The sequence below is a fragment of the Carlito syrichta genome, unplaced genomic scaffold (genome assembly GCF_000164805.1).
Source record: "Carlito syrichta isolate Samal-C Ts95f unplaced genomic scaffold, Tarsius_syrichta-2.0.1 Scaffold303985, whole genome shotgun sequence".
Lineage (NCBI taxonomy): Eukaryota > Metazoa > Chordata > Mammalia > Primates > Tarsiidae > Carlito > Carlito syrichta.
Genome location: NW_007248081.1, coordinates 804,964 through 820,018, shown reverse-complemented (window position 1 = coordinate 820,018; position 15,055 = coordinate 804,964). Strand labels below are relative to the sequence as shown.

Sequence of the window (15,055 nt, the reverse complement as noted above, 5' to 3'; positions counted from 1 at the left end):
ATCTGCACATGTCTTTATAATTCCCAAACAGGTATTCCCTCCAATGACCGTAATGTTAAATAAAGCCCTCACAGTAATGAAGTCCATCCTCTATCAACAATATATATTCCTTGGAAAAGCAAACAATACCATCTGGCACATTGCTTAATCAATTATACCTCTAAGAGGTGGACCCATCACAGGCTTCTGTTTATTGCTGTTAAGAAGGACATTCAATGCTGCTTCCAAGTTGTTGCCATTATCCATAAGAGCATGCCTTGATGCTTCCTTACTAAAGCCCATTTCTGTTATGTGCTTCAGAGCTTTCTCATCAACCTGTCAAAAATAAAGAGAAAAGCTATGCTGATATCCCATAAATCAGGCAAGGCATAAGTTTTCAACCATTTACTGTATTTTAACTAAAAATTACATCATATGGGAAAAATACTAGTCATACTAGTACACCATTCAATTGTTGTTTTTCATACCAAAAGCCAAGGGAAAAATCTGTATATGTGGGGTTGTGCCTTGAGAACAATGACTTCACAAGTATCATTGCAAATGTAACACAGGAAAATAAAGTTTTATGATATGTTAGCATAGGCTTTGAAAATAATGGAAACATTAAGGAGAAAATTATCCAGTGAAAATTTCTCACAGTAAGAAATGTAAAAATTTTTATACTTCTCCATTCTAGATAGGATATGTAATTTATATAGCCCATCTCCAAAACTTCAAAGTATAAATTGAAGGTAACAAATGGCACTAAAACACTGGCTTTGCTGTTTTTTTACTCCTCATTGTTTTGGTATTCTAGTCTATATTCATTAGCAACACTACCTATGATGCTTTGACAGCTGTACCCTAGATAGGAAGGGCTACTTTGCAAATGCCAGAATCCAAATCTCCTTAAAAAATTTAGAACTGAATAGAATTCAAGACTCACCTAAGTAGTGTAAATATATCTCATAAAGAAATTTTCTGAACCAAAGCCAGTTGAGGAAAACATAACTTTTATACATATAATTGTTAACATGGATTGGCTTTAATACATGGCATGCATGTTGCAGACACCCATTCTGATGCTTATGCAGACACTAATAAAAGGACAGCACATTTTTCCAAACATTATGTCACAGAATCCTTCTAAACATAGTAGCTACTATCAACAGAGTTGACACATGAAAGAAAATCTATTTGCCACACCTGCTGTAGGTATGCTTAAGTAAATGTAAAAACACTGGACACCAAAACTATACCACCTTTCTTACGCAAAAACTAACCTGAACATAAATCAATCCATCCAAAATCCTTCCCTCTCCAAATAATCTCCCAAAGAAATATGTAATTATGATTATTGTTAAATGTTCTCACTCATAAGTGGGCCCTGATTACTGATCAGATTAGCAGAAGGGTGGAATCAGCAGTTGCTGGGCACTGCTTAGGGGAGGGAGGAAGGGAGGGCAGAAGGGTAGGAGAAATGTGACAACACAAAGTATACCTAAGTCCACTACAAGGGGGAAAAACCCAAACTTCACCTGCATGCAGCCTACTTATGTAATAAATCCTCATTTGCACCCCAAACTCTATAATAAATAGATAAATTTAAATTAAAAAAAAAAGAATATTGTCCCATACATACAGCTTGAAAAAAACCTTTACATGATCCATTAATACCCAACCTGCTTCTTGGTATAACTTATTCAGCCTTTCTCTTTGACCAGATTTGCAGTTAACCAAACTCTCAATCATGGTGTTGGCAGAGCCAAGCTCTCTTGTGGGGAATTCTTCCTTGACTCTTCTAGCTTCTGTTTTTTGCTGGCAATCCTTGTCATGTATATGTATCACCTCTGTCACATAGCTTCTTCTCCCTGTGTGTCTTCAGGTTTTCCTCCCTTTGTGAGTGAGTCAATCTTTGTGTCCAAATTTACTTTTTTTTTTTTTGGTGATAGGTAGGTGTCCTGTTTCATTTTTCTGCATGTGGTCAGCCACAAATATCCTTTTTTAATAAGGAGACCAAACATATTGGATTAGGGTCCATCCTAATGACCTCTTTTGTAAAGACCCCATTCCCAAATAAAATCACATTCTAAAATACTGGGAGTTTGAAAGTCAACATATTATTTGGGGGAGAGAACAATAATTCATTTATATTCAAACACCAATATTTCAAATTTTCCTTTAGATCATCCTCTTCATTTTTGCCAGATACAGAATTCTTGATTGATAGTTTTTTTTTTAATTATTGAAGATTCTTTATACTTGATGAGTTATTTCTCTCTTGATGCTTTCAAGGTTTCTTTTGAAACAACTTGATTATAATATATCTTGATATGACTCTCATTGAATTTATCCTACCTGGAGTTCATAGAGTTTCTTGGATTTGTAGATTCATATATTTCATGAAATTTGAGACCATTATTTTTTCAAACTTTATTTTTTTTCTGCTCCTTTCTCTTGCTCATTTCCTACTGGGAATCCCATAAGGCATATATTAACATATTTAATGGTATTCCATAGGTTCCTTGGGCCCTGTTCATTTTTTTTTCATTTTCTACCCCATATTGCCATTAAGACTGGGTAATTTCAATTGCCTGAATTTTAACTTTGCTGATTTTGTTCTATCAGATTAGAAAGGTCTAATCTGCTGTTAACCATCTACTGAATTTTTAAATTTCAGCTATTAACCTTTTTAGTTACAGAATATCTATTTGGTTTCTTTTTGTAATTTCTACTTCCTTATCAATATTACCTACTTGTTCATAGTTTTCCTGATTTCCTGTTGTTCTTTGTCAATGGTGTCCTTAACAAATTTAAGACATTTAGGACAGTTGAAGTCTGTTTCTAGTAAGTCCGATGTCTGAATTTCTTCAGGGATAGTTTCTGTGGATTTCTTTTGTTCTTGTGAATGGGTCAAACTTTTCTTTTCTTTGTATGTTTTGTAATTTTTTGTTCAGAACTGGACATTTTGAATACTGTAATTTGGCAATTGGGAATCCGTTCTCCCTTCTCCCCAAGGATTGCTGTTGTTACCTGATGAAGGCTACCATTATCAGTTGTTTAGTGACTTTTCCGAACTTTTTTTTGCAAGAAACATACTCCTTGTGATGCGCGACATCTGTTATGTCATCATCTCTGTGGTAAGCCAGTGACCAGTCTACTTCTTCATCATTCATTACCTACAAGCATTCAGCTAAGCCCCACACTTCTAAAATAGGTACTTCAGTGTTTGCCAGCCAAATGGTTGTTTCAGTGGAGGGACCAATTCCTGGAGCTTTCCACTCACTCCACCATCGTTGTAATGTAACTCCCTTCTTATGTTTTTCATCCTCTCAACAATCTCAGTCTTCTAATCCTCTGGTAATCTTTGTCAAGACATCCCTAGAGAAGTGTTTTCAATTTACTCAAGTTTAAGAGCTTCTTAAGTTAGAGACCATGTCTTTTTCAGCTTACTGTATCAACTCCCCCTGGCTATTTTTAAACCTTTTATATCTATGATACAAAGACCTTTATACAAGAGGGCGGAACCTCAAAAAAACCTGAATTTATTTGTAAAAAATTGTGCATTTATCCTTACATGTTTAAACTTCAGTCACCTTCAAAATGCTCTCCGTTTGATGCAATACACCTACTGACATGTCTTTTCCACTGCTCAAAACAGTTTTTGAACTTGCCAATTTTGATGCCTTTTAGTGCTTCTACCAGTTTGTTTCACCTCTTGCACACTGGCAGAACATTTCCCTTAGAGAACTCTCTTCATTAGGGGAAACAAAAAATGTCATCTGGGGTAAGATCAGGTGAATAGGAAGTATGGGGCAAAAGAGTCATGTCACTTGCAGTAAAAAACTGCTGAACACTCAGCACACTGTGGGCAGGTGGGCTTGTAAATCACCCATCATGAAATGGGCAAATGCACTGAAAGAATCTCCAAAAAAAAAAAAATTCACTGAAGCTGAATGCAGCCTCTTACAGCAATGCTAGGTGGTACACTGATACCAATGGGTTCACAGAAAACAACCTTAGTGGGGGAAGCCTGTATAAGGTGTCCCCCTCCAAAAAACAATTCCAGGTTTTTTTTTTTTAGGTCTCTCTCGTATATATAAAGAATGAGATGGCCATATGTTCAAGGAAGAGGTAACCTGATCCATAGTGATAAACAGACCTACACCAAGAGGAATGTCCCCCTTTCTTTCCTGTCTTGAATATTCTGCATAAACAACACAGGCAAATACTCACAAAAGCTCTAATACTGTTATGCTGCTAATTTGCCAAACTTTGTTATGCTGCTAAATTTGCAACCTTTGCAACCACTTACCTCTGGATTTCTTGTAGTATGAGATACTAAACTCCATGGTTTTAAGCTATTCTTGGGTATTTTTATACCCTACAGACAAAATCAAAGAAATTCAACCTCTAAAGGCAGAGAAAAATGAATTCTTGCCAACTTCCTTAGATCTACGGACACTGCAGCCTTCCAGAAATATCTTTGACTCCTCTCATCTATCTTCAAAATTAAGGTACATTTTGCAATTGCGTTCATAATATGCATGTGTTTTGTGTTAATATATACTTTCCAAAGAACAACAAAAAACAAAATAAAATCACTTTAGACAAAATTTGAGAAAAGATGCAGGGAAAGGGGAGGACAGAAAACGATGTTTCTGATACATCATCTTTTGATGGCTTGTTATCAATCCATTCCACAAGACATTGTTCAGACATTAGTAATTTAAGTGAAATAAGAAGTTTTAAATAAATTAGTATTCCAACGATCCAAATTTTTCATGAGTTAACTGCAATTCTTAATAAAAGGATTCTTAGAGTTGTAACATCTATCCACAATATACTGATCAAAGCCAGTAGTGGTTGTGAGAAAAAAATAAAAGAATCACTGAGACTATTAAAGGAAGAACACCTTAAATTTGTGGTTGATTACTTAACCTTACCAGTTCTCTATAAACACCTTCATGTTTCCCCTCTGATTTGGTTGGCTTTTCTTTCTGTAAAACTTCCCTATTTCGGTTACCAGCAGCACTCATATTGAGATTACTTCTAGCACCACCACCTCCTCCTCCAAACGTCTTGGTCTTTTGATAAGAGAAAAACAAAAGAGATGTAAGCAAACATTACTTAAAATTTCTCTAAAAACTTAGATATGACTAAAGATATCCAGCAAAACTGAAGTAAAAGTTTCTTAACTTTTACATGAAAAAAATGAAATAACTTATTCCTTTTAAACAGCACAAATATCTACAGGCCATAATCTATTATTTTCATAAGTCCAGGTCAGGCAGTAAAAAAAAACTACATGATTATAATCTTTAAGTCTCTTTAAGGCAAGTCATCAAAATAAACTTAAGTGCACAGAAATATAGAAGAAGTTAAAATAGTACAAGCATTATGGATATTAGTTGTCAATATGATTGTATGGTAAAATGCTTGACTGATATTTTGAGACCTGGATTCTCAATCTACCTACCAGGCAAGGTTATCTTTAGCAAGGCACTAAACTTGTCTAAAGATCAGTTTAATTATGCCCATGGTCCAGTAATATGATTCTATAATCTTAGATTTTTTTTAAAAAATAGGCTGGGTGTGGTGGCTCATGCCCACAATTCCAGCACTTTGGGAGGCTGGGACAGAGGATCTCTTGAAAACAGGAATTCAAAACAGCCTAGGCAACATAACAAGACCCTGTTTCTACTAAAAAAAAGAAAAGAAGTAATATAAATTTGAACCCTGGATTAAACTCTCATTACTAATTTATAAGTTAATGTAAATTTATAATTTACATTAATCATATTTGTTTAGAAAGATACAAGTTCATAATTGAAAAGCATCCCAGAGTTATTTGTTTAATATTAAATTGAACATCTAGTTATACAGTATTTTTATAGTTTAACAGATCTAACAAAAGAGGAAGAAGCTAAAACTTGACTTTTATTAGAGATAATAACCAATATTCTAATGTGTTTTAAAATGATTACAATAAGAAAATATTTTAGATGTATATAGATGTATATAACATTGAGAAATTATTTTAAATCAAATGAAAATAGAACTGAAAAGCAGAAAAAGGATGTTAGATGAGCACTAATGGATGACATGAAGTATCTCTACTAGGTAGCTGGTACACTACAACACTTAAATTTAATTAAAATCAAAATTAAAATCACATCTTCAATGATCACTTACTGAATTCATTCAATTTTTGGTTTATGGAATCCCAGCAAAAAATGTATTTGAAATGTATCTGAAAGTCATATACTTGTGTAATGATTAAAAAGTATATTAATATTAATGTGATACAGAATTGGACTGGGAGGCAACATAGTATAGAACACACAGTCAAGAACACAGGCTTTGTAGCTAGACAAGACTGGGACTCATCTTAGCCCCACCATCTACTAGCTCCTGCCTTCAAGCATGTTACTTAACTTTCAATAAAGCCTCAGGATTTTCATCCTTAAAACAAGGATGAGAAAACCTACCTCACTGGGATACTGGGAGGATCAAATGATATCACTGATGTGAAGTGGCTATCCCAATAACTGGCATATGGCAAACCTCAATAACAGGTGGCAATTACTATTTTGGTCAATATACTAGAACACAGTTACCTGGAAAGTCCGGAGCTTGATTGACCTGTTCCAAATTAAATATATTTTCAGAATTTACATTCCATAAATCCAAAAGCACTTTTTCTTTTGGTGCCAGTGAAATAGTCCCATCTTTTGGATGCAATTCCTTATTATTTTCTTTCCATTTTATGGATTAAGAAATAGGTAAGTAGGATTTTTCAGAATTGCTTTTCACTGCTATAAAACAGCTTTTACTCACTAAAGATATAAATACCTGGAACCATCACAATTTAAATACTACCCATAAGGCAATAGCACTGCCCTTCATGAGCCACAATCTTGCTCAAGTGACGTGAATTGGGCATCCTGTGAGACTATCATGACTGTGCAAGTAAAGCAGGCACTAGCCTACCAATCTTACTGTATTTCCTAGCCATTCATATGCCCAATCTCCTAGACCATTGTTGTATATGTTTTCCTCACTGCTTAAACCTCTAACATCTTCTCCCCCATGTTGTTACTGACCTCGCTTATTTCCTTACTAAAAAAAACCACAAAATTGAAATAATCACCAAAGAATGTACATAGATTTCACCACATCTACCCACACACTGGTTGTTACATGCACAGTTATACGTATCTTAACACCATATATTTTATCTTAACACCCACCATATAAATGTTAAGAGGAATGTGGAGGCAATAAAGAACATTTTCAATTCTATATTAACTCTCAGTCCTCACCTTATATGACTTTTCAGTTGCCTTTGGTAAGTTTAACGCTCCCTTCTCCATGAAACATTTTCTGTATTCTCATTTTTATCCTCTATTACTAGTCACTCCTTGGCAAGTTCAACTTTTTCCATCTAACCTCTAAGGTTAAACTGCTACAGGGGTTATTTCTCACCTTTTTCTGTTCTCTATCAACACTCACTTCTTTGATGATCTCACCTGGGCTCATAATTTTAAACACCATCCATATGCCTAAACTCTCAAACACATGTTTCCATACCAAAGCTCACTCCTCAGTACTACTGCCTAGTAACCATTACTCCATGCACAGCTGATAGACATCTCAATATTCACATGTTCAAAATAGAACGCCAGATCTTCTGCCCCCACATCTGCTCCATTTCAAGATAAGCGATTAATCTACCAATTTCTCCAGGTAAAACACTTAGATTCACTTTTGATACCTTTTCTTCTCTTACACTCTACGTCCAATCTCAGAAACTCTGATGGCTCTACTTTCAAAATTCCAGAATCTAACTACTCTGTACCACCTACACAGCTGCTACATTTCTCCAAGCCACCATCATTTTTTTTCTAGATTACTTAAATAATCTCCTAACTTGTCTGATTCCAATTTTCCTTCTCTACAACCTAGTTTAAACAAAGCAGTCAGAATTAGCCTTTTAAAATATAGGTCAGCTGATGTTCTGTGCTCAAAACACCCTAAAGGCTCCCCGTTTCTCTCCAAATAAGGCCCAATATCTTTACAATGGCTTACAGGGCTCACATAAGCTAACCTCATCATCTCTCTTGACTATCTTCTACCACTAGCTACTTTGCTCTTTGTGCTTCCACAGGCGGCTTTGCTATTCCTTGAACATATGCTTCTGCTTCAGAGCCTTTGCCATACCTTTTCTTTCTCCCTGGAACACTCTTCCTCAGATAACCAAGCAGCTAATTCTCTTACCTCCTTCAAGTCTTGGGTCAAATCTAACTATTTGAAGTCTAAACAGACTACAATATATAAAAATCACAATTTTTAATTTATAAAAGTAAAAGTAACTTTACAAAAAGTAAATTAAAAATTGTGGTTTATATATGATTAATATGATATACATGATATATACTATTATTATGATATAGATCATCTATTTACACATAAATTTGGTCGAGCATTATTACTGGGTAACTTTAGACAAGTCCCAAGTTTGTTACTTTTGAGCCTCCATCAACTCTCTCAAATATAAACTGAGAAGTTTTTATGTCTGTTTCAGTTCCAAAACTGATAACAGTTCTAAAACTGATAACTGTTAAATTATCAAACATTTATAGTAACAATTGTGACTTCCAAAAAAGCAGCACATTATAACTCCAGTAAACAGCTGTAACCACATCAAACAAAATCCTTGAAAGTTTGACAGAAATGTAAATAAAAATAAAATTTTTCTATAATCATTAAGAAATGTATATATTTCCAATATCTTTTTTCTGAAACTCTGTAATTTTCATATCTTTTGGGAAAAAAATAAATATATTTCATGTAAACTATGTAAGATACATTAATTTAAGAAATGGTTAAGATGCCATAGAATAGAGGAAAAAACTAAAGAATAGCAGTAGTCATGCTTAATGAGAGTTTTAAGCAAAAGAGTGCCATGATCTATGCCAAGTAGCAGTAGTAGTTTTTTTTTTTTTTGGAGTTGTAGTCTCACTCTGTCACTCAGACTGGAGTGCAGGGGCCACTCCCGGCCACCGCAGCCTCGCCTGCTGGGCTCCAGCGATCCTTCCACCTCAGCCTTCCAAGTAGCCAGAATTACAGGCATGCACTACCATGCCCGGCTGATTTTTTTTGGTTTATTGTAGAGATGAGGTCTCACTGCCCAAGCGGGTCTCGAACCCGCGGACTCAGGCAATCCACTCACCTCAGCCTCCCAAAGATGCGGAATTACAGGCTGAGCCACCGAGCCTGGCAGTAGTAGGTTTTAAAGAGTATCAATTTTAATTCTCACATATGAAGCAGGATCATTATTTTTTTATTTTCTTTTTTTTCTGAGTTGAAGTCTCACTCTGTCGCCCAGACTGGAGGTGCAGTGGCTCGCTCCCGGCCACCACAGCCTCGACCTGCTGGGCTCCGACGATACTTCTGCTCAGCCTTCCAGTAGCTGGAACTACAGGCACATGCTACCACGCCCGGCTAATTTTTTTTTATTTATTGTAGAGACGAGATCTCGCCAACTTGCCCAGGCAGGTCTCAAACCCGCGGGCTCAGGCAATCTACTCACCTTGGCCTCCCATAGCGTGGGATTACAGGCTGAGCCACCAAGCCTGGCCACAGGACCATTATTATTCCTGAGTTTCATAAATGAAGCTAAGTAACCATCCCAGGCTGTCAGCAGGATATGCTCCCAGGCTGATTCCAAAGCTCGTGCTTTTGGCCCCTAACACTAGACTGATGATAGAAAGACACTGCAGAAAAAACAACCAAAATTCAAAAAGTCTACTACTTAAAATTCAAAATTTAATAAGAAAGCAGTTGTTAGGTAAGTTTTGTTACAAGTTCTGAATAACAGAAACTATTTCAATCTCTGTGGTTAAGAAACGCTCCTCTAGCAACTAATCAATGATCTAAAATATCTTATCAAAGTCTAAAAAAATCTAGCCATGTGTGGTTACTCAGACGTGTAAACCCAGTAAGTACCTTGACAGGCCAAAGTGAGAGCATTACTTGAGTCCAGGAGTTCGACACCAACCTAGGCAACATAATAATACCTTGTCTCTACAAAGAAATAACAACAACAACAACAAAATGAGCCAGGTAAGGTGGAGTATGCCTGTAGTTCCAGCTACTCGAGATGCTGAGGCAGAAGGATCACTTGAGCCCAGGAATTCTTGGCTGCAGTGAGCCTTGACAGTACCATATACTCCAGCCTGGAAAAAAGAGTAAAAAAAAAAAAAAAAAAGTCTAAAAAACCAATACATAACTAAAAAATCTGTTATAAATAATCAAAAATATAAAATTAAAACAGAAACACTGGCTATCAATAGTATAAGAGAGAGGGTTTGACAGTCTGGGTGACAGAGTGAGACTCCAACTCAAAAAAAAAAAAAAAAAAGAGAGAGGGTTTGTTGTTTCAGAACACTGGTTTGGGCAAAGATTTTTTGTATAAGATCTCAAAAGCATCGGTAAGAAAAGTAAAAGAAGACAAATGGGATTCTATCAAACTAAAACACTTTTACAAAGCAAAGGAAACAACAGAAGGAACAGACAATCTACAGAATGAAAGAAAATATGTGAAAACTATCCATCTGACAAAGGATTAATATCCAGAGTATATAAGGAACTTAACCAACCAACAAGCAAAAATTTTTTTAAAAATTCCAATTCAAAATGGGTAAATGATCTGAATAGATATTTCTCAAAGAAAATATATAAATGACCAACAGGTATATGAAAAAAAGCCTCAACATCACTAATCAACAGAAAAATGTAAATCAAAGCCACATGTAACCCCAATTAAAACAGCTATAATCAAAAAGACCAAAAAAATAACAAATACTGGGGCAAGGAGATGGGGAAAGGGGAGCTCTTACATACCGTAGGTTGTAATGTAAATTAGTACAGCCATTATGGAAAACAATATGGAGGTTCCCAAAAAACTAAAAATAGAAATATCATATGATCCAACAATCCCACTACTGGGTATATACCCAAAGGAAAATAAATCTGTAGGTCATATCTGCATTCTTATGCTTGTTGCAGTACTATGGACAACAGCCAAGCTACGAAAGCAACTCATGTACCTACCAACAGATGAAGGGATAAAGACAATACGGTATTCAGTCATCCCTTGGTATCCGTGGAGCATTGTGCCTAAGAGCCCTCCTTCCAAATCAAAATTCGCCAGTGCTCAAGTCCCTTATATAAAATGGTATAATACTTGCAAATAAACCACATACATCCTCCCGTATAAATTATCTCTAGATTACTTATAATACCTAATTGCCTCTAGGTTACCTTTTAATACCTACTAAATGCTATGTAAACAGCTATTGTATTGTTTAGGAAATAATGACAAGAAAAAAAGTCTCACATGCTCAGTACAGATGCAATCATCCATTTTTTTTTAACCGCTGGGTGTGTTTGATTCACCACTGGCTAAATCTACAGATGCAGAGTTGAATCCACAAATACAGAGAACTGTGGAATGATTCAGCCATTAAAAAAAAGAATGAAATCTTGTCATCTGCAGCAATGTGGATGAGCCTGAACGACACTATGTTAAATGAGATAAACAAGACACAGAAAGACAAATACTGTATGTTCTCACTCATATGTGGGAGCTAAAAATACTGACCTCGCAGAAGAGAATAGTAGTTATACCAGAGAGTAGGAATGGGAGGAGAGATGAAAGAGGTTGATTAATGAATACAAAAATACAGTTAGATAGGAAAAATATTCTGTAACATAATATGTGAGTATATTTACACTATGTGAGTATAAATACAGTATTTAAAATAATGTATTATAAGCCGGGTTCGGTGGCTCAGCCAGTAATCCTGCACTTTGGGAGGCTGAGGTGAGTGGATTGCCTGAGTCCAGGGGTTCGAGACCCGCCTGGGCAACTTGGTGAGACCTCATCTCTACAATAAATCAAAAATTAGCCGGGTGTGGTAGCATGCACCTGTAGTTCGAGCTACTCGGAAGGCTGAGGCAGAAGGATCGCTGGAGCCCAGCAGGTCGAGGCTGTGGTGGCTGGGAGCAGCCACTGCACTCCAGCCTGGGTGACAGAGTGAGACTCCAACTCAAAAGAAAAAAGTATTATATATTTCAAAATAGCCAGATAGAAAATTATGAATATTCCCAGAATAAAGAAATTATAAATGTTTGAGATAACAGATATGGTAATTACCCTAATTTGATCATTACACCTTGCATACTTGTATCAAAATATCGCATGTACCCCATATTCACATTTGTCAATCTAAAATAAGGAGAATTTTGTGTGTGTAAATACACATATAATCTAAAGATAAAAATTATTTTTTACGGCCGGGTTCGGTGGCTCAGCCTGTAATCCCAGCACTCTGGGAGGCCGAGGTGAGTGGATTGCCTGAGCCCACGGGTTCGAGACGCGCCTGGGCAACTTGGCGAGACCTCATCTCTACAATAAATAAAAAAAACTAGCCAGGTGTGGCAGCGTGCACCTGTAGTTCCAGCTACTTGGAAGGCTGAGGCGGAAGGATCGCCTGAGCCCAGCAGGACGAGGCTGCGGTGGCCAGGAGCAGCCACTGCACTCCAGTCTGGGCGACAGAGTGAAACTCCAACTCAAAAAAAAAAAAAAAAATTATTTTTTACTATATATTAAATAGAATTAAGAATACAAACTAAAAATAAAAGCTGACAAAAATGCCCACAGATTTAACCTCTGCTATTTCTCATAAGTTACTATTATAAGGGAAAACTAACCTGAAAAAGTGGCAACTAGCCCAAATACTAACAGGAAACCCTCTGTCAGAATAAGGAGTATTGTGTTCAGTTGGCACACTGTTATGAAGAAAAGAAAAAGGGAGAAAAGAAGGGTAATTTGCTAACAACAGTAACTACTGTGGAAATTTGGAAAAAGAACATATAAATAAAATATATTAAATTAAGAACCCATAAAACAGTAAGGCATTTTCTACTTATGGAATATGCAGGAAGAATAATGCCAAGGCTTTGATGAATTGGTTATCATATGTGAAAAGACAATAATGAACATGAGTAATCTAAATAGAACATAATGATAAGAAATAAGAGAAATTTGTAATGATTTAATTTCTTACTTCTTTGCTCTTTGCAACTTCTGCAATAGCAGCAGTTCTTTGCTTTTCAAATTCATCATTATCATTTGCAGGTTTGACAGGCATTGTAACTTGCAATGTCTTTCTTCGATCAAGTTCTCTGCTGTCCACTTGGACATGAGATACACATTTCTGGTAAAATAAATAAGGATAAATCAATTAAGTAGTCCCAAAGAGATTTACGTTTTCAGTAGAAAATAGTACTTCTTCAAAAGAAATGAATATATCTCTTAAAATGCTGAAAGCTCATGAAAATATAATTTTATCCTATGTATTTCAAAGTAAAAGTAAAAAACTAAAATTGTAACTTTTAAAAGGAATTGGCAATAGCGGGATACTGCCGGAAGGGGGACACAACATCAACAAGGGTATCTGATTTCAAACCAGCCAAAGTGGGGACCAAAGGGAGGCCCAAAATTTACCTGTACGATGTCCATATGTATACCTAATCCTGAATTACACCCCACATCTTTAAAAAAAAAATGAGAGAAGGCAAAATGCAGCTTACAAGGAAGAAAGTGATAATCATTCAACATGTGACTTATAGTCCAAATGCAGAAGATGAAGCAAAACTGGTGTAGAAAAATCTTCCAGCACCAAAATAAAATAGTTTACCTTATCTCATGCTGATTTGCACATGGGCTCAAGCTTAGTCAGCATATGTTTTAATAAAATTTCTGTCTTCAAGAAGTATGGCAAATGCATGAAGGAGAGAATGTTCAGCCCATCTATGACCCTATGGAGCTGATCCTCCAGCTAAATACACAAGGGGATGGATCAGAGAGGGGCACTTTCCAAAAAGACGGACAGCAGAAGTGGACCTTCTGATGAGTCCAACACCAGTTAAGTGGGGCCTTGGCATTTGTGTCTATTAAGGAAAATAATTTTAATTGGGAGGCTATTTAAAGATTAAACTTATTGAGTTTGGTCAAATGACATCAGGAATGGAGACTTGCCATGATAGAATTTGCCCTCACTCAGAATATACTCCATAAATCTGCAAGGATGTCAGCCCTTCCCTTTTGTCATCAACAGTAGGTTCACCAAATGTGACACTGTTTATACACAGGGTTCAAAAGACTTATGTGTATTCAAAGGAATCTAAGAGATACCACTTTTACTGTGTCCTGCTCACTATCCATTCATCCTTTTACACACACACACACACACACACACACACACACACACACACACACACACACACCCCTACACGCCTCTTACATTCATCCTTCAAGACAACTTAAGTAGCATTCTGGTAGGCTTTCCTTTACTTCCTCTCTGCCTCCCTACCTTGAATTGTGCCTTTTTTGTAAGACACAATGTATACACAGTGATGTGTTATCTTATATTTTGCTCAAATAAAAATCCCAGATTTTAAAAAAGTTACTTTTAAATAAATGTAACTAGCAAATAAAATTAAGGGATATACAAATATGAAGCTATCTAAACAGGGACACATATTTAATACATATATTGGACCAAGAGAGCTAAGCTTCACTTTAAGGCAATAACTTAAAATTATTTTAGATTTCAAATAGTAAAGACTAACTCACAATAAGAGGTAAATTTGGTTTTGTAATTAAGAGCTCAATTTCCATATTATGCCACACTATCCATATGCAGGCTGAGTAGTACAGGTATTTTAACATCTATAAAGATGTCTCTGCACTTATAAACCAAAAGGTAAAAACACACCCTTTCTCCCAATCAGACTGTAAAGTTTTTTATTTTGTCTCATAAAATAAAGAAAGGCAAGCCGGGCTCGGTGGCTCAGCCTGTAATCCCGCCTTTGGGAGGCTGAGGTGAGTGGATTGCCTGAGCCTACGGGTTCGAGACCCGCCTGGGCTGCAAGACCTCATCTCTACAATAAAAAAAAAAAAAAATCAGCCAGGCGTGGTAGTGCATGCCTGTAATTCCGGCTA

General features: G+C 36.2%; 1 protein-coding gene across 1 annotated transcript in view; it reads right to left on the bottom strand.

Annotated features, from left to right (window-relative positions):
* The window catches only part of TDRD3 (tudor domain containing 3), a 128,952-nt gene that overhangs the window by 62,906 nt on the left and 50,991 nt on the right, over nucleotides 1–15,055 (bottom strand). The window contains 3 exon segments of the mRNA XM_008059272.2: nucleotides 159–315; nucleotides 4,926–5,066; nucleotides 13,116–13,265. Coding sequence (XP_008057463.1) covers nucleotides 159–315; nucleotides 4,926–5,066; nucleotides 13,116–13,265 — 448 coding nt within the window.